Genomic DNA, 20,887 nt, shown 5'->3' on the forward strand with positions numbered 1-20,887 from the left:
TTGGGTCTGTAGTGTGTGGGAGGATAGGTGGCTGTAGTGTGCATGGGAGAATAAGGGCTGAAGTTACTAGGGTGCAAAAACTTTTCAATTATTAAAATCCTAAAGTTTATTTCCCATCCCTCTTACTTACCTTGAATCTGGGATGGGGCCAGCCCTGTGGAAAGTATCAGAGCATTGCCGTGGTAACAGTCTGATACACTGATACACTGGTTTGGTGAATTAATGCAAGCTGCCCGGGCCCTTCTTCATAGCAGCGGACTGACCAGTGAGGGAAACCTTTGATCTCCTCACCAGTCGCAAAGCTCTATCTCTATTGGTCTCAGCCCATGGCCATTGTGGGAATTGTCACGGATTCAAAGTGAATTTCAAATATAGGCTCACAATATCCCAGCTAAAAACATAACTGATATACATATATATATTTCAATTGGACTATCAAGAACTAAAATTTAAAATTCACTTTAAATTCACTAGGAATTCCTGAAAATTCATACGTTAGTGAATAATCCTGATATAATTTTAGAATTAATATAAAACACTTTTATTTCAGTGAAGATATAAACCCTTGCCTCTGTATCATCTTCCAAACTAATGAGTTCAGTAAATAAATTATATATTTTACCTTTTTATATTACTGTGACTAGTTTTTTTTTTTTAATTGTGTTTTATTTGAGTTTGTACGCACAACATACCTCTTTTTTATTATATGAGAAAAATAATATAGGTATAAAGATAATCAACAATCTGGAGCATGGAGCGTCAAGATAACAGAGACATATAGAACAGATTATGCTGGGGATAGCACAAGAGCACAATAAAACTGCCTATCTCGGGCAGTAGATTGGGGAGGTGGAGGTGTGAAAACAGTACAGCATGCCAGGCCTACGCCTAGTGATTTTTGCTTCTGGGCAGGGATCACTGCCACCAGGCAGCCCTTCCGTGTGGTCGGCAGTTGACTGTGGATTATTCCCCCAAGGGCCTCCCCTCTTTTCCCCTGGCTGGGGTTTTAGTAGGAGGCATGCCGATCAAGCCCAACTTCTTTAAGAATGGCTCTGGGTTGTTGGAGGAAGTCAATAAAATGTCCCCCCTCCCTGGGGGACTATTAAAGAGCCCTCTACTCCCCATCTGTATTTGACCGACTGGTCCTTCAGCATCCTGGCGATCGGGGCCAGCATTCTCCTCTCCGTCAAGACCGAAAAAGGTAGGTCACTGTATATGGACACCAATCAGTCTTTATAGGGCACCTTCCTCAGTATTCTGGATCGGTTCAAGATTGCGGTCTTCACCACTACATCTCTTGTGACTGTAATGGGCCTCATATGGCGCTGTAGCGGATTTGTGGACTCGGAGAGCTGACACTATCTGTGGAGGGTCATTGCTCCCTTTCCTTTCCATCTAGGCAATCAGCTCCTGGACGAACGGCTGTATGGTTTCACCTCCAACCGTCTTTGGAATACCGCGGAGGCGGATATTTCAGTGTCTATGTCGGGCCTCCAGTGTGGCTACTGCTCGATCTAGGTATTGAACCAGTTGGGCAAGTTCCTTAAGCTGGCCTTTTGTTTCCTGCAGCTGACCATCCCTGGCAGTCTCTCTTTCCTCCACCGTCCTGATATTCTGGTGGGTGACGTCAATCTCCATTAGGTCTGCTTTCCATACTTACCTCATGCCAATCAGGAGCCTCCTGATATCCCCCCTGGTGGACAGAGACAATTTTTTTTCTCTGTTTCAGAGGTCTGACATGCTCCGCTGGCTCGGTGTGAGGTAAGCTGTCTCTCTTCCTCTTGAGAATCTTTCAAGGTTTCTGGGTCACTCTAAACCTCGGGCGCCATCTTGGAATCCGGTGGTGTAGGCCTCTCGAAGGAGAGTCTAATATCCAGTAGGCAACTGCTTTATGAGTGTTGCTGCATTTTATTCTTGTGCCCCATCGTGTGCTCTGTGGGGGTTTGAGCAGTTAAGAGTCTTAGGCTGGATATTTTCACAGCCTGAATCGCTTTATTGTGGGGGTCGCATCAAAGCCTCACAGATAGACGTCTTGTCAAGTGCTCGGCTGGCCACATCCCTTGACTAGTTTTTATAATCAAATTCTAGCACCTATCATCACACAGTGTGTTGATGTCAATAGCATCTACGGGTATAATAAGCATATATTTTAAATGGGTATATGGTGCTAATGGAATTGCTTACAGATGTATAAATACATGTTTTTAGTTTCCAAAGCTCTCTTTCTCGTTCAAGATGGTGGCTTCAAATGGATAGACCCTGCCATGCTCTTAGTATCGTAATCCCAGAAAACAGAAAATGGATCAGTCCCCTGAACAACTACAGCTTAATGTAGTTGTTGAGATCTATAGTTCCCTGCAGGCAATCTAATGTAAACACTGTATTTTCAGAGAAAATAAAGTATTTACATTGATTGATAGGAATACTTCCAGTGGCCATCACTCAGACGGCCAGCAGAGGGATTTCCTATCATGTATGGCCCTAAAAAGGCCATGTACACGTCAGACATATTAAAATACGTCTGCCGTGTGCAGGAGAGAGAAGGCACTGTGTGCGCGCCTTCTCTCTCCTGCCTGTAAGCAGAGGAGAGGGGGCGGGCAAAGACCGCGAGCTGAGCTGTCAGTCAGCTCAGCTCGCGGCCGGGCACACCGCACGCATGCGCGGTAGTGCGCTCAGGACTTCATAGGGCGGCATGAATGCCGCCCTATGGAGTATGTGCGCATGTGTGGCAAAGCCACACATGCGCACAAGGGAGCAATGACGCTTCCAAATGGAAGCGTCTGATTGCTCCCTGCTCGCGCCTGCCTATTTCGTCATTTTGACGAAATAGGGGGCGCGGCTTCACAAGGCTCCGAGTGCTGGAACCAGGTGAGTAAAAACGGCTGCCTGGATTGTCCCTTTAAGTTCTCAATAAGTGTCAGATTTAATGCCCTTGTGATAATGTAATCTTAAGTGATGGAGTTTTTCATAAATTAACTTTGTTACACCTCCACGGCTGTCCATCAGACAGCCGTTCCTATTACTTCTTGGTTGTTTAACCTGGTAATGTGCAGAAATTACTTTTTCTTGTAATAGCAAAACATGATGGATCTGAACATTTTAGCTGTTGCACTTACACCTGTGACCTCTCTTGTCTGTAATTGCGGTGCGTCCTTGTTGATATCCCTAACTCCGAACTACTTCCTTGTGTGCACATTACGTAAACTTGGAGTTAGCTAGAAATGCTTTAGATGTGTTACTAAGGTACCATAAAGTACAATCTGTAAGGGCAAGGTCTGTACTGCACAGCAGATCAATGAAAGCACAAAGCCTATTAACTCTGTTAGTGCCCGGAGGCCTAGAAGCCAATATTTTACTTAAATGCTCCAGACTAACAAGAAACCATAGACGACATCGAAGTTACTCACTACACATGGAATCGCAGTAAAGTAAAAATCAAACAGCTAAATATAGGCCCAAAAGTACTGATCTGGAAAAATTCTCCAACTCAGCAATAGCTTGATGATTTTAGATATGCGGCAGCTTTGTTTTCATTTGCTAAAGTTTGGTGATTAAAGAATAGAGATCTACCCCCCCCCCCCCCGGCGGCCCGCACGGCGGAATGGGATAACACTATGGAGACCTGCCGTGGGACCGGGCCCCCCCTTGCCCCTTACTCATTGGCACCACCTGGGGGCATCCTTCCACCTGGGGTGGGGGGGGGGGGGGGGGGCTGGATGGAGTAAGGCCTTTTGTTAAAGTTTTGTTAAAGTTTTGTTGCAGTTTCGGGCCGGTCTGGGGGGTGGGGGTGGCGGGGAGGGGTGGGCCATACCGGTTGCTCCACTAAACGCTTTTACACCACGTAGGGATAGTTTACTTAGTACATAGATGGACCACGATAACTGACAGGTGCTGCAGGCCCAGACACTACCGCTTAGGCGCTGCTGGTGGCACACCCTTGCCGGACCTAGGGATACCCGACAAAGGGCGCATGAGCAGAGTAAATCCCAGGCCAGGATACATGCCGCATCGACGCATTCTGCCTCACCGAGACACAGGCGACCACAGGTCGCAAGCGCCTGCGAGGATCATATGCTGATCGGTATCCGCACCCTGAAAGCGTATATTTGGCTGGGAGGCGGCCCATGCACCACTCATAGCCATGACCATAGCAACAGCTAAGCAAGAGGTGTACACCCCATCCTTGTCACGCATATCCGCAAGCGCTATACTCACAGGCCGTCCTCTCCCCGGCGCCCGCCCCTTTAGTATAACCGCCCTACTGCTGATACCGCTCTCCCTGGGCAGCCACCCATAGGGGCTTGCTTCCCAGACCTAAAGCACATTTTACACGCAAGCATAGTACCACGTCCCACTAAATTAATGGTCAGCGACATAGATTTAGCTCTAGCGATACTAACACGCACTATCACTATTGACCGATTTAGATAAATGTCATAGGTAACGATGTTGATGGGTGTAAAATGTAATGTATATACCATTACTGGGATAATGTGTGCCTCTGCGCAGGCAATAATGCATGTGATAACTGTACTTGTTCTTTATATACTGTCATACTCAGCCGCACCTACTGCTGATGCCGCTATCCCTGGGCAGCCGCCCATAGGGGCTTGCTTCCCAGACCTAAGGCAAACTACACGCAAGCATAGTACCACGTCCCACTAAGTTAATGGTTAGCAGCATAGACTTAGCTTTACCGATAATAACACGCATTATCATTATTGACCGATTTAGATAAATGTCATCTGTAACGATATTGAAGGGAGTAAAATGTAATGTATATACCATTACTGTGACAATGTGTGCCTCTGCGCAGGCGATAATGCATGTGATAACTGTACTTGTTCTCTATCTACTGTCATACTCAGCTGCACCATGACATCCCTGGCGGAGAACACACGACAGGGCATACCCGAGGCAGGCCCCCATACTATACTACGCACCATGCGTAAAACGATGGCAGGGACGGGCCCCTGGGGGGCAGGACGAATCCACGCGCGGAGACCCGCTCCACTGGGCCTGACACACCTGCCCACCGACTGACTGATAGTGGCTGGGGGGGCGATGGGTGTCCCGGACTATTCTTCAGCGCCTGGGGCCCCCCTGATCCTCACAGACACACGGCAGCTATCTTAGCTCTCACCCCGGCGGAGACGAGCAAAACAGACAACCCACTCACCTTCACGGGGCTCACTGGGGGGCACACCCCACCCCGAGACAGAGGTAGGGAAACTTCAAACCTCCACGCGGGAGGGGGGTTGTCATCCCTCCCCCGTAGCAAAAACCAATATATACGCACACCTTGACCCATAACACGAGCAATTACTACACCAGCAACATTCACAGACACAACGCTACACTCACGGTGGCTGAGCGAAGGTAGACAACCACTCGACTCCACGTTACATATAGACCAACAGGGCTCACTCACTGGGGCCTTTGGACACGTCCCTGGTAGGAGAGACCACTCCCCCGCCTTAGCTCGTGTGAACACTGAAACCCTGCGGTGCGGCGCCGACGGGACACCGCCGTTGAATAACTGGTGGGGCAAGTCGCCGTCTGCTACCGCAGGCACACGAACCTCCCCTTCCCGGCCGGGAAGGGCACCCGACACCAATCCCAGGTGTCGTAGTTGTCTCTCCCTTGAGACGCTTCCTACTACACCCTCCCTACCCACCACTACCCCACCTTAACCCCCTTTCCCACCCGAATTAGGCGCCGGCCGTACCGCCGGGCGCTCGCTACCACGGACACCGCCGGAGCTCCCGGAGATCCGACACCGTCGATGCAACGCATGGATGTGCCCCCTGCCTCGCGCCCGGCAAATGCCGCACAGACAACCAGAGCCCACAAGACCTACCTTCCGGACCCATATAAAGTCCGGACTCTAAACTGCAGGGGACTGAATATCCCAGAGAGGCGATCGCAACTACTCCGAGACCTGCGCAGGGACCACATTGCGGTGGCCTTTCTGCAAGAAACCCACTTTAAAGAAGGTTCCGCACCGCCGCTTAAGAGCAGAGAGTACCCGATGGGATTCTTCAGCAACCACCCACTCGCAAAACGAGCAAGGGTAGCAATACTCCTCATGGCGAAGCTTCAATTCCGGGAACTGGATAGACTGACAGACCCCCAGGGACGTTACCTCTTTTTAAAGGGCGAAATTCAGGAGCGAGTGTACACATTCGCGACACTATACGTTCCGAACAGCAACCAAGCCCAACATATCCGCAGGATCCTGACCAGACTCTCCTCCTTCACAGAGGGTACCTTGATGCTGGGAGGGGACCTCAACACCCCCCTACACCCGCTGCTAGATTCATCCACGGGACACAGCAGCATCCCTCAGGGAGCCCTGAGGAACATACAAATGTCCTTACGCAACCTGAGACTGGTGGACTGCTGGAGGGCAACCCACCCCACAGAACAGGAATTTACCCACTTCTCAGCTCTTCACAAGCGGTACGCAAGATTGGATTACCTATTTCTCCAACAGGACCACCTCACAAAGCTACGGTCAGTGGAAATGGCACCGGCACTCTGGTCGGACCATGGATCGGTTACCATGGTGATGGACTCGCTGCTGATGCGTCCTGCTACGCGGACATGGAGATTGCAAGACTCTCTCCTCCTGGATCCGGGGATACGGGACAAGGTAAGCGAGGAACTGAATAGCTACTTTGACCTGAACACAACGGACGACCTAACGGCCACCACCATCTGGGAGGCGCACAAGAGTGTCATCAGGGGCACACTACTTAGACTAACAGCTAGGAAGCGGCGCGAAAACCGTCAACAGATAGCCGATCTCATTGAGAAGATCGCAGCATTGGAGTCGAAACACAAACGGTCCCAACTACTTTCGACACACGCTGCACTAATAGAGGCGCGCAGGCTCCTACGGGACCACATCACCCAAATCCACTACCGCTCAACCAAACGCTCAAAGGCGTTCTTCTATCAGCATGCCAACAAGGGTGGCAAATTGTTGGCAAAAATGCTCAAGGGACCCCAAACCCTGGCTCAGGTACATAAGCTCCGCACAACGGATGGCACAATCACCCAATTACCGGACAGGATCGCGACTGAATTCAGGAACTTTTACGCAACTCTCTACAACATCGCCCCACCCGCCCAACAGCAGGGGGAGGGGGACAAACAAAGACGGATACAGGACTATCTGAGGACACATATCGCGACTAGGCTCCAACCGGAGGAGAGGGACGCTATGGAAGCCCCGATCACAGAGGCGGAGATAGAGGGGGCCATTAAGATGGCTAAAACGGGACGCGCGCCCGGACCAGACGGCTTCACATTGGAATACTATAAAAAATTTAAAACCATACTAATTCCGAAACTCGCTCTAGCCCTCAATGCCCTCACAACGGGAGCCCAGTTCCACCAAGAGTCACTCTCGGCTACTATCACAGTTCTCCCCAAACCAGGGAAGAACCCCAAACAATGCGGCAGCTACAGGCCAATTTCACTCCTCAATGTGGACGTGAAGTTATTCACGAAAATACTCTCCATCAGATTAGGTTCCCGGCTGCCGAAGCTCGTCCACACAGATCAAACCGGATTTATACCAGGGAGGGAGGCCAGGGACAGCACCCTACGAACTCTATCTATCCACCATCTAGCACGACGCCATAAGATCCGGATCCTCCTCCTATCCACGGATGCCGAGAAGGCATTTGACCGGGTTGACTGGTCATTCCTCCTGACCACGCTGCGAGAAATGGGAATGGGAGCCCACATGATGCTGTGGGTTCAAGCACTCTACCACCGACCGAATGCTAGGGTCAGGGTCAATGGCGCGCTCACAGACTCATTCCTGATACGGAATGGTACGAGACAAGGCTGCCCATTGTCTCCAATGCTTTTCGCACTCTCTCTGGAACCCTTCCTAGAAGCAGTTCGGCAGTCGGAAGACATACGGGGCTTCCCATGGCAGAACTCCACTCACAAAGTTGCCGCATATGCCGATGACCTCCTATTCTACATCGTCGAACCGGAAAATACGCTACCTAGCCTGATGACACTACTGGAGGACTATGGACGAATATCAAATTTTAAACTAAACACGACGAAATGCGAAGTGCTCAACCTTACGATACCCACCCCAGATGCCGCTACCTTGAAAACCCAATATCCCTTTCCATGGTGCTCGTCACACATGCGTTACCTTGGATTAGCTCTCACCACAGACATGTCGGAACTATACCGGATGAACTATATACCCCTCCTCCAGCGGATCCTGCAGGACCTAAAGAAATGGACATATCCTCACATATCCTGGCTGGGTAGAATAGCGGTCCTGAAGATGAACGTGCTCCCTAGGTTACTTTACTTATACCAAACGATACCACTAGCCGTACCAGCGGCCTTCTTCTCTTCGCTACGCACGGCTATGATCAGATATGTCTGGAATGGACACCAAGCAAGGATCCGCCACGAAGTCCTCTGCCTCCCAAGACCCTGGGGTGGCCTAGCATTGCCAGACATGCGCAAATACCACCAGGCAGCCATCCTGCAGAGGATTTTAGATTGGCATACACATCTACGCCATAAACAATGGGTCACGCTGGACAAGGGACACCTTCACCCAGACTTGATCCCGAGAATGTGGAACACAGGGAGCTCGTCGCTCACCACCTTGGATCCCAACTCTACCGTCGCTCACACGCTGCGGGTTTGGGACCGTCTCAGGGGAGCCACCCACGTGTCCCCGACACCGAGACCACTTATTCAAGTCCAGAATAACCCCAAGATAGGGGGGGGGCATATCCCCACAAGCCTGGGACTTTATTGCCGAAGGTGAACACATCCCTATACATCGTGCGCTAGCTAACGCGAACCTGAAACCACTACGGGAACTGACTGACGGATCTCCGGCTTCAATTATACAAACTTTTCGGTACGCACAACTCAAACACTTCTACCGGTCTCTCACAAATAGGGACGCACTACACCGGGACCTCACATGGTTCGAGGGCCTCTGTGATAACAAAACTGCCCCTGATAAAACCCTCCCCCACATCTACCAGCACCTCTTGGTTGGCCGACTCGAAACCAAAAGCGCACACAAGAGAAGCTGGGAACGACTGCTGGATACGACATTCACCGAGCCTCAATGGGAACAGATATTGATCCTACACCATAAAAGCTCGTCCAGTACGTATTACCAGGAAATAAACTTCAAACTCCTGACCCAGTGGTACAGAACACCAGACAAACTGCATAGAATATTCCAGACGGTACCGAATGTGTGCTGGAGGTGTGGCACGGGCCCAGGAACGCTCACGCACATTTGGTGGGATTGCCCCCTTATCGCACCATATTGGGAAGAGATACAACGTGAAATTGAGGTAATACTAGGGGATACGGGTGAATTCGACAAGAAACTGGCCCTGCTCCACTCCACGCCAACCCCCATCGGAACATATCGGAAATCCATACTCCGACACCTCCTGAATGCAGCCAAAGCCCTGATACCGCAGTACTGGAAACAGACCACTATTCCAACCATCTCGCAATGGCTGGAGAGAATGGACGAGATTTACACAGCAGAATCGGTACAGGCCACGCTACGAGGCTTGGAAGAGAAACACACGGACAGGTGGCGCCCATGGCTGGTCTATGTAGCGAACCGGGCGGCAGGTGAGGGGAGACACACAGGATCATAGACGGAGCGGATGAGAGGCCGGTTGGGAGATCGCCCCACAACTTGACCTGGAGCACCCGCGGTGGAAGTTGGGGGGGAGCGCCTCGGATGGAGACGGCCCGGACGCCTTCCCTCAAACCCCCCCCTCCCCCATCCCCCATCCTGATCCAACAAGGCCTGAACAGACCACTACCACAGTTGGGATTCCACCACACACCCCATACCCACTTGACACTGCACTAGTCGTCTACCATGACACGCACAACATATCATACAATGGATAGAAGCGGGGCTACTACACCCCGCTCCCGAAAGACAAGAACAGCACACTAGATAATACTAACTAACGCAATCCAAGAGTGTCATACACCACTTCTACTAGGGGGATGAGGCTACCATGCACCTTATGAAACACATACTATGCCAACCGCCCATCCTTTCCAATCTGTCACCATGCTAGGATTCAACACGCCCTACAACCCACAGCCCCGATATCATGATATACTACACCTATCCGAAGCACCTAATCTCAACACAATGATCCCGTGATGCAGAGATTCCTTACTTTCACTTTTTCATTACCCCAGCTAACCTACCTGATACAACACTACCCTACCACATACCATATTTTCCCCCCTACTAATCAACATATAACACTATAAAGTCAACCGTATGACATTTTCTGGAGACCTAAGGAACCCAGAGGGAAGGAGGCCTCATGCACACCTATACCCTCGGACTGAGTGGGATACTGACACCTACAGCGCGGACCCCGCCGTCAGGGCATAGGCATACCCCCCACTGCACACTGGCACTCCGTGATAGGAAAGGTCAGGGAACACAGCAAGCCACGACAGTCCTGTTAACTGCCGGATGGGCTCCCGTGTTAATGCGGGCGTCACCGTCTCCCACACCACGGCTGAGGCGAATCCGCCAACACAATTCACATATCCCAGATATAACGCTATGCTTAAACCGCTATGAATAAACTCTGTATCTACACCGGTTGGCAGACAACGCGTACATGCTGTTAAAGGTGACGTTGATACTATACCAACACTGAACCCGGTGATTTAATCACACATAACAGTCATCCTTCACTGATAAGCTACGCAATTCCTCCCTCGGGTTCCCTATTTAGAATAAATGACCCTATATCTGATTGACAACAACGTGCACAGAAAAGATAAAAAATGTGTATAAATTTGTATGTGCACGTTCGCGTATGTGTATGTACGCATATGTATATGAGTATATATAGGCACACGAAGAATATATGGGCGGAATGTAACTGAGGGTCAGACCCAAATGTGACTAAAGCTATCGAAATCGTATTACTGGCTTGTTAAACCCCACTCTTTTTTTTTCTGTACCCCTTTCCCTTCTAAAAACTTCAATAAAAATTATTGAACACTAAAGAATAGAGATCTGTCAAGCCTGGCTGATCTTAAATCGGTGGAGTGGGAAGTGATGGATAGAGACGTGTTCATGGCGCATTTAGACTTGACAGGCGCACAGTCGGATTTGCCGGCATATGCGCTAACCTTACCCCAACCCCCATTAAAACACGGACACAGGTTATACTGTTGGAAATAATTCGTCCACAGCTTTATTAAATTATTAATAAAATAATTAAGGAATAACAAATGGGGTCATTGCAACAAATCTTATTAAAGTTAACATCCCCCCATATACATAACATACCCCTAGCAATGACCCCACAATAATAACAATAGATAACAATCTAAAAAACATGTTAATACAGAAACTGGCCGTCCAATATGACCACATTTCTACCAGGTTAAATTGTAGGGGTGTACCAAGACACCGCTACCCACCATATCCATTGTAGGGGTGTACCAAGACACCGCTACCCACCATATCCATTGTAGGGGTGTACCAAGACACCGCTACCCACCATATCCATTGTAGGGGAGTACCAAGACACCGCTACCCACCATATCCATTGTAGGGGTGTACCAAGACACCGCTACCCACCAGTTCCAGTGTAGGGTGTACCAAGACACCACCACACCCCCAGGTTCGGAGCCACCGACGGGCTCGAACCTACCAACCACGTGCAACACTGCCCAATCCACACTAAACCTCAGGATGCCCACTTTCTCCTCCATCTACCCTCCGATTTAACCAGGCCATTCCCCGCTGCTGTAAAAAAACGGGAAATCAACTAACCTAACCAAATACAGGGAGGGTGGGAGGGACAACTGACAGATAAGCTTAGGTTCAGTTAAAATGGCCACTTCATATAATGGCTTGTGTAAATATTCCCCTTATGGCTCCGCCCTACCCAGCATGCTAGCTGTCACTAACTTCCTGTGGCTTCTATGCCTACCTCCTGGCTCTGTCAAGGCCTATTCCTCTTAGCTGCGCTGATCCATGGACTACAGTGATGTTTGTCTGCTTTGTGCTGCTTGGTAAGAAGCAGAACAACTTTCCATGGACATATGCCATGCAGTCGGGCAGTTATTACTGTTCATTGTTCATCATAATGGCGCGAAATGAACCTGCAAATAAAGTAATTACATCCTTCATAAAATAAATGTACAGATCAAAGGAAAAAAACAAACAAACATTTTATTGCAACAGACATTGAATGGTGACACATGACCTGATAATGAATTGTATTATTATTTATTATTATTGTTGTGATTAATATAGCTCTTGGAGGTGATTGCCAGAGAGAACTAAAGGATAATTGCAGCCCCTGGTAACATGTAAAGGGAATGAGGAGGTGATTGAGCATGATCTCAAGCAGCTGCAGAAGCATGCTATGAAGGTAGAAGAACCAAGGAGGGTAGGAGGGGCAGGTGGATGTGTGTTTAAGAAACACTCTAAATTGCAAATTGCAAAAATTGCAAAGATTAAGTGTTAAAAAAAGGTAATATAGAAACGACAAAATGCTTTATCAAGGTTTCAAACTCGTGAAACTGCAGGAAGCGCCTCTAGCGGATGTCTCGTAGACAGCCACTAGAGACAGCCTTAGTACTGCTATGTAAATATTGCTGTTTCTGTAAAACTACAATGTTTTACATTGCAGGGCTAAGGGGGACAGGGACACAGCATCCAGACCACTTTAATGAGATGGAGTGGCCTGGGTGCCTATAGTGTCCCTTTAGTGGAAATTGAATTGACCTGTTTTTTTTCTGTTTTTCTGGTTTGTGGACTGAGGTTCAAGGAACAGGAATGGAGATAGACAAATTTATGTGAATGTGTTTACTGCTAGGAGGGACAAGAAATGGGGAGGGGAAGGGATAAAGCAAACATTTTTTGTATACAATTGAATTATTTGAATTATATAGATAATTACACTGGTAATCTACAGGAGGTACAAACAGTAACATTATTATAGTAGAAAATAAAAATATAGTGACAAAGGAAGAATAAAGGAGGTGGAGTATATTCTAGGTTTCAGTTAGCACCTGATGTTGCGGGGAGACGGGAAATTTTATTGCTCTGTGCTTTCTGTTAAAGTCTGGATAATCGTATAACTTATTATCAAGCAGACAAGCAAGACGATAAGCAGATAGAGTTGGCAAAATCTCCTGGTGAAATGGGTAAAGATTCAGGAAATTAAACAATATGTGCATGATGGAAAAAATACATTGCAATCTTAGTTATAATTCATTATGAAATATGAAAAGCACGTGAAAATTGTAGCTTTACAAAAAATATGTTGTGTCTACTTCCCATAATTGTGTTTTGAAATTGCAGGGAGAACATGTGTGGCTTGAAGTATCGGGCACTGACAGCAAGTTACCTATTGGAGCTGTGGTCAAGGAGTCTCACACTACAGAGACATTACTTGTGGATGACAATGGAAAGGTGGGCAACAATGACTATAAGTGACATTCTGTCCAGAATCAACATACACTGACTTAAAGGAACACAATAGCGTTAGGAATACAAATATCTATTCCAAACGCTATAGAGCCCTAGTCACCTAAACAGTGACTAGAGCTTCGTTCCGCGGGAAATAAATGGTTAATTAACCATTTATTTACTTACCTTAGTCCAGTGCCGGGCTCCCTCGGCACTGGTGACCTCTCCTCCTCCATTGACGTAAGCTTCCGAGTGTAGCCGAATGCACATGCACGGCCAGAGGCGCGCGCGCATTGAAACTCGCCCATAGGAAAGCATTACTCAGTGCTTTCCTATAGGGATCTTTTTTGATGCTGGAGGTCCGTGAGGACGTCTAGTGTCAAATAAGTGCGATTTACTCTGTGTAAATAGTGGAAGCGGCCTCTAGTGGCTGTCAGGGAGACAGCCACTAGAGGCTGGATTAACCCTGCAGTGAAAACATAGCGCGCATTCAAGCTGTCAATAGGAAAGCATTTTTCAATGCTTTCCTATCGACGCTCTGCGTGATGGAGGCATATTATGCCTCCAACGTCACAGATGCGCCTCTAGTGGCTGTCCGGAAGACAGCCACTAGAGGCTGTCCTAACCCTGCAATGTAAACATAGCAGTTTTTCTGAAACTGCTATGTTTTCAGCTGCAGGGCTAAAACTAGGGGGACCTGGCACCCAGACCACTTCATTGAGCTGAAGTGGTCTGGGTGCCTATAGTGGTCCTACATGACATGTGTGACATGTCATGATTCCCTTTTATTCCAGAAGTTTGGTCCTTAAGGGGTTAAGGTAACATTTTGCAGAACGGTTTGGAAGCACGAAACACAAGAATTAATTCATATAACAAACATTCCTTCCACTATTTAACCAAAAAAAGGCTACCTGCTTAAAGTACAGGCAGGGTGATTGACTTAAAGGAACTGTTCAGAATTCACATTGGAATTGTGTACTTTTAGACAATAAGCCAAAAACAAGACATAAAAATAGCTGACCTGGAGATATTTTTCCAATTTGGATTTTTGTCATGACATATTAAATGCTTACTATGCCTCTTTAAGGTTTACTTAAAGAGACACTATAGTCACCAGAACCACTACAGCCTAATTTAGTAGTTCTTATGTCTATAGCCTGTCCCTGTAACCCTAGCCTTACTGTCTAGTAACACCTCTAATGGCAATCACTCAGATGGCTACTAGAGGTGCTTCCTGGGTCAATGCTGTACAGTGTGTATCACTGATGTCCAGCGTCTCCATGCTCTTCATTGAGATCCTGAACTATACCCATAGAGATGCATTGATTCAATGCATATCTATGAGGAGATGCTGATTAGTGCAGCACAACGTTTGCTGTGCATATGCAATAGCCTCCAAATACTTTTTATGGGAAATCATTGGATTGGCTGAGATCATCAAGATTAATGATCTCAGCCAGGGAGGCAGAGCCAGGCGGGACCAGCCTTGGCTAGACCTGCAGGGCGTGGGAGAAAAGGCAAAGGGGGCCAGGGACCTAATGCTTCATTCCAGCAGTATAGTGTCAGGAATACATGTTTGTATTCCTGACACTATAGTGTTCCTTTAATAAAGCCAGCTGTCATAATCCACACCAAACAGTAAATTGTAGCAATGCATGTTGTCTTAGTGACTCTTTAAGGAATCTCTAACAGAACACACAGAAAGTTTGAAGTATAAATATATCTGTCTGTGATTGTTTTTCAAACTGTTTTCTCTTTTTGTGTATTCCAGGAACACTGGATCTCTGCAAGGAACATTAAGAATGTGCACCCCATGCACCCCAGCTCTTCAAAGGGAGTTGAAGACATGATTCGGCTTGGAGAACTTAATGAAGCTGGAATAGTCCACAATTTGCATGTCCGATACAAGGAGAAAAACATCTATGTGAGATAATCAGCATGCTAAGTAACAGATAGCAGCATTTTAGGGAAACCAAACCATGTACAGATCAAAATCTGAAGATATTGGCATCCTATCATATTGGTTCCTACCTATTATTCAAATAGGGAACCAAAATTTGAATGAACTAAAGTCTAGACAGAGAACTTTGAGATTTAACTGGATGTCTTTATTTCCAAGGACAATGTACCTGTTGCCAATCAATTAACCCCTTTAAAATACTTTGAAAATAAATTGTCCCTCTTCCCATGCAACATTCAGGCAACTGTTGACCTCATCATGGCTCAAAGAGGCTCACTGGTTTAAAAAATAAATAAACGGATCATTTAATCATTTTTTTGGCTTTCTACAAATACTGGATAGGACCTCACAGGAACTCAGTAGAAGTTTAGCTGCTGAGACAGCTAAAGTAACATGTAGACTACTAGAGACAATAATCTTGTCATTGCGCCTGTTGGGCCGCTCTCGTAAAGCGTGTTGCTGCACGACATGTTACCTTACCCATGGTGCCGCTTCCGTTTGCCTCCTTTGCAGTCGCGCTCTCCACTGCGTTCACTTCCTGACATTGGCCACTGTGCATCAAAGCCCTTTTATGGCTCAGTCTACACTGGCCCACGAAAACGTCATCATGAAGATGTCGCGCACGCACATTTTTGTGTCATATGACCAAAACCAGCCAATTTCTGCCCTCCTAGGGATATTTAAGATTTTTGGGCTTTTTATACTGTGCCCAGTCATGGTTTCCTTTTTGTGGCTATCCAAGAACATGTGCATGCGTCATCAGGAAGATGTCGCACACGCACATTTTTGTGTCACATGACCAAAAACTGCCTATCACTGCAGTCCTAGAGCTATTTAACCCCTTAAGGACACAACTTCAGAAATAAAAGGGAATCATGATGGAATATTTCCGTCATGTGTCCTTAAGGGGTTAAGATCATTTGGGCTTTTATACTGTGCCCCGTCATGGTTTTCCTTTTGTGGCTATCCAAGAACATGTTTTCTATTGTTGTATTTATGCTATCTGACCCCAGTTTGTCTCTCGATCATTCTCCATTCTATAATCCTTGACCTTTGTTTTGTCTACTGATTTACGTTACTCTCGTTCTCCCTGACCTCGGTCTGTCTTGTACTATTCTCTATTCTATATAGCATTAAGTCCGGCCACCCTAAGGCCCGGTAATATGCTTAATTCTGGTCTAGTATAGTTTTGGTTGTTCACTTAAGTTCTGCATGTTGGGTCTTAGTCCATCCTGACAGATCTAAAGGTAACTCTTTATTGCAGACATACACTGGAGCTATCCTGGTTGCTGTGAATCCATATGAGGAGCTCCCTTTTTATCACAAAGAGCAGATCCAGCAATACCGGAACCGGCGCATTGGAGAGCTCCCTCCCCATATATTTGCCTTGGCAGACACCTGCTTCTTCAACATGCAGAGGAAAAGTATAGACCAGTGTTGTGTCATCAGGTACATTGAAATATCACAGCATACCCTAAACTATATGTTGGTAAAGAATGTATTTCAGTATAAATGTCCATATTTGGGTTTACTTTTAGATGCAGCAACTAGTGAATAGAGCTATTTTTAAGATTGGATTAGGAGCAGACTAGGGTGAAAAAAGTCTGGTGTCTGTTTCAAATTTGGTTTATTTACTTTAAGTTAGAGGTTTTACTAAGAATTAAGTACTAAATAAAAATGTTGACACAGGACCACATTAAAAATAATCTCAAATTGTTATTAAATTTCATCTTTTTTTTTAAATTCTACTTTTTTATTGGTTGCTTAATGCCTACTTTTATTATTGTGGCTAATCAAAGCTCTAAATCAAGTTAGAGAGCACAATTACCATTTGATACTGCTTTCAGGAAGAGAAGCCCATGATGTTAAATAATCCCTACATTTACAAAACATTAACTTGAAAATGAAACAATTTGAATTAAAAAATATATGGCCATACGTAGAGAATAATTCTATTATTTAAAAGAAGAAAAACAAAACATAAAAATAAAAAAATACATAAATATGTAACATGACAGATTACTTATTTATTTAGAAAAAGTTCAGGGGTTTATGACCCTGATTTATAAATAGCGATGGGATATTGGGAATTTTTTAAAGTTATTATTATCTTTATTAAATTCTCATAATTTATATATTGCCAATATATTCCTCAGTGCTTTACAAATATACAGAGGGGATATAAAATAATGATAAATATGTATAATAAAATTAGAACTGACATACAAAGTTATATTTCCAAAGGTAAAGATATGGAACTGCACTCAATCCCTTAGTTCTGGATGCAACTGGACCTGTCTCAGTACCAGGAAACCAGTTGTATAATAGAACAAAGGTCCAGGCACTCCAGAAAAAAAAAAAAGGCAATTTATTGAACCCACAGCCAAAGCAATGTTTCGACCAATCTGGTCTTCGTCAAGCTCAAGCTCAGCAGTATTATTGAACTGTAAGGCTACGTTGTTTGTAATGGATGGACACTGCATGGGATCTTACTCTGATTAAAGGAACACTCCAATCACCATAACCACTTCAGCCTGCTGCAGTGATTATGGTACCATGATTGAATTAGTCCCCCGTCTAGGGTAGGTAAGGAAATCGTTTGCACCAGCAGTGCAGGACTTAGCTCACTGGCTGAGAATGATCAGCTGACACAGAAGGGCTTTGCTCAGTGGAGAGATTCTGTGTGCCTGTGCATGATAATGTAACAATAACGTTTTTCATGAGACAGTATGGGGTCATGTAATGATATTACTGAGCTTCACCACTCTTTCAGCTCACTCATCTGTACACTCACACAATGGGGTGAAGACTGTGTGAGGCAGAGATGCATTATGTAGTGTCCTGCTTATGGCTTATCTTTTTATCCTTTACATGTGATGTCCCAACCAAGTTTTGACTATATGTTTTGTGTATATCGTAGCTCTGTGTATAGTCAGATATTTCCTGTAGTTGATTCACTATAGGAATCATAGTAGAGATTTCCCCCCTACTTTTCTGTGAAGTAGACATTTATAAATGTGCTCTGTGATACTGGTTGGTGCGAATCCAGAGCCAGTAACTTTTTAAAGTAGAAAATTGTAAACAAGCGCAGCTTTGGACTGTATGTAAAGTAATGGGTTCTGTTTCCACCATTACTTACTTTTTATCTTCACTTTTAGTGGTGAGTCTGGAGCTGGAAAGACAGAGAGCACAAAGCTAATGCTCCAGTTTCTGGCCTCGGCAAGTGGTCAGAATTCATGGATAGAGCAACAGATTCTGGAGGCCAATCCGATCATGGAAGGTAATGGCTCATATAATATACATTATTAACCACTAGAGCTTTATGCAAAGGAATAATGCATCAAATCTAGATATTTTCCAAATAATAAATAAAGATTCGATATCAGTATAGAAATATATATATATATATATATATATATATATATATATATTATTTTTTTACCATGTTATTTATTGCATATTTGTACAAATTATTAAATGAATAAAAGAACCAAGATATGAAAAACAATATATTACAGGCCATCTAGATGTGGGTCCCAGCAGTTAGAAAGGGCAGTTAGACATATCACATCCTTTAGGATGTGGACCTTACTCTTGAGAATTTCCAAGAATACTAACTACATACTGATAAAAAGATTGATGCTTAGAATGTTGTCTACTTGCACGAAGGAGGAATGGATGCCACTTAGCAAAAATAAAAATAAAAATAGGTATGTGAGTATTTTTGTGTAGAGGTATGAAGAACTAAACCTGTTTAAGTAGGTACTAATATCTGAATGTATGAGGATACCACATTAGCTTGACCTTACTTTTCACACTTTTTTTTTTGTTATCACTTTGTAAAAGAGCTTGTTACATACCCTACAGCAGGATTCAAAAGATTGATAAAGGAATATATATATATATATATATATATATATATATATATATATTTCTATATCTTGTTTTTATTAAAATTTTTATGTTGATTACATCGGTCATTAAAGATATGACCCAGGGGGCGTGGCCTGACCAGGGACCGAGCTGGACGTGTTTGTGTAGAGCTCCGGCCCCAACGCGCTTAAATTGGCTTACTCTAGCTTCTAAATTGGCATTAACCGACCCAAACAACACCAAAACTCCAACCATGGAGAAGAGGAACCTCAAAAAAAAAACCAGGCGGGGAACGGAGGGGGGAACGTCGGTCCTGGACCTGATGGCGGCCCACAAGATCGGGCCCGCGGGGCCTCAAGATGGCGCCGGACGGAGCCCCTCTTCACACCCACCCTCACCACGCGATGGGGGAGAGCGCCACAAGGGCGAGACCGCTCAAATCCTGGAGCGCCTGGCCGAGGTACAGAATTACCTTGCTGGAGAAATCGACAACTCCACGACTGTCCTCCGAAGTGAAATTGCCGCTCTGGGCACGCGCACAGCTCGACTGGAAGAGCGGCTGGAGGTGACAACCAAGGCCCATAACGCAGCGGTCACCACCATCAACGGGCTGGTTACCCGAGTGGCAGAGGCCGAACTGGCCATAGAGGACATGGCTAATAGGTCACGGAGAAATAATCTCCGCCTCCGCGGCTTACCGGAGGGGGAGAAGGAAGGCATGCTACCGACATTACTAATGTCTATTTTCAAGCCCTTGCTACCAGATCTCTCAGACGAAAAGTGGCACATGGAAAGGGCACACAGGGCCCTGCGAGCCAGGAGAGCGGATGAGCACTCACTCAGGGACGTTATCGTCCGCTTCTTGTATTACCAAACTAAGGAGGCTTTGATGAAAAAGAGCAGGGCGGCCAGGCTGGAGCACGAAGGGAAAGAACTCCAAGTCTACCAAGACCTGGCCCCTAGCACGCTCCAGAGACGGCGAGAGTAACGACCGGTTACAGAGGCACTACGCAGTGCGAATATTCCATACGCATGGCGATTCCCATCCCGCCTGATGGGTTCCAGGGCGGGAAGACACACACCCTTTCCCCCAGCGGAGAGCCGAAGAAGTTCCTGGGGACCCTGGGCATCACGTCTGGCGGCGGATTGCCAGAGACGCGGCTATCAGTTCCTGAGCTGGAGACGCTTCCGATCGAGTGGCAGGAGGTGGGAGCACACAGACACTGACACCGGAGCAGGGTACAGTACAGTAGTTTGGGGGACACAGTGGCCTGCTAGGGGGGGGTGCCGGGACATTCTTGGGTGGTCTCCATTGTGACTTTGACTCTAGGTTGTTTGGGTGGGGGTATCGGGGACCCTGCCATCGGTAATTGGGGGGTCGCAGTGGGGACTGGGCCTTCCTTCCCGGCCATTTTGTCATCTCCCTGGCGGGAAGGAAATAGCCGCCATGTTATTGCTTTGCTGAGGTCGGGAGCCGGAAAGGGTCAGCGACCGGGGGGCCCTAGGACATTTAACTTGCCAATGATTGCTACACGTTACTGTGGTTTATA

At 46.4% G+C, this 20,887-nt stretch overlaps 1 protein-coding gene across 1 annotated transcript in view; it reads left to right on the top strand.

Moving 5' to 3' along the window:
• Positions 1–20,887, top strand: part of MYO7B (myosin VIIB) — a 132,178-nt gene that overhangs the window by 20,506 nt on the left and 90,785 nt on the right. Inside the window, exons 4-7 of the mRNA XM_063442439.1 lie at positions 13,401–13,507; positions 15,276–15,428; positions 16,729–16,913; positions 18,623–18,744. Of these exons, the coding sequence (XP_063298509.1) occupies positions 13,401–13,507; positions 15,276–15,428; positions 16,729–16,913; positions 18,623–18,744 (567 nt within the window). The remainder of the gene's footprint in view (positions 1–13,400; positions 13,508–15,275; positions 15,429–16,728; positions 16,914–18,622; positions 18,745–20,887) is intronic.

The sequence above is a fragment of the Pelobates fuscus genome, chromosome 2, assembly GCF_036172605.1.
Source record: "Pelobates fuscus isolate aPelFus1 chromosome 2, aPelFus1.pri, whole genome shotgun sequence".
Classification (NCBI taxonomy): Eukaryota; Metazoa; Chordata; class Amphibia; order Anura; family Pelobatidae; genus Pelobates; species Pelobates fuscus.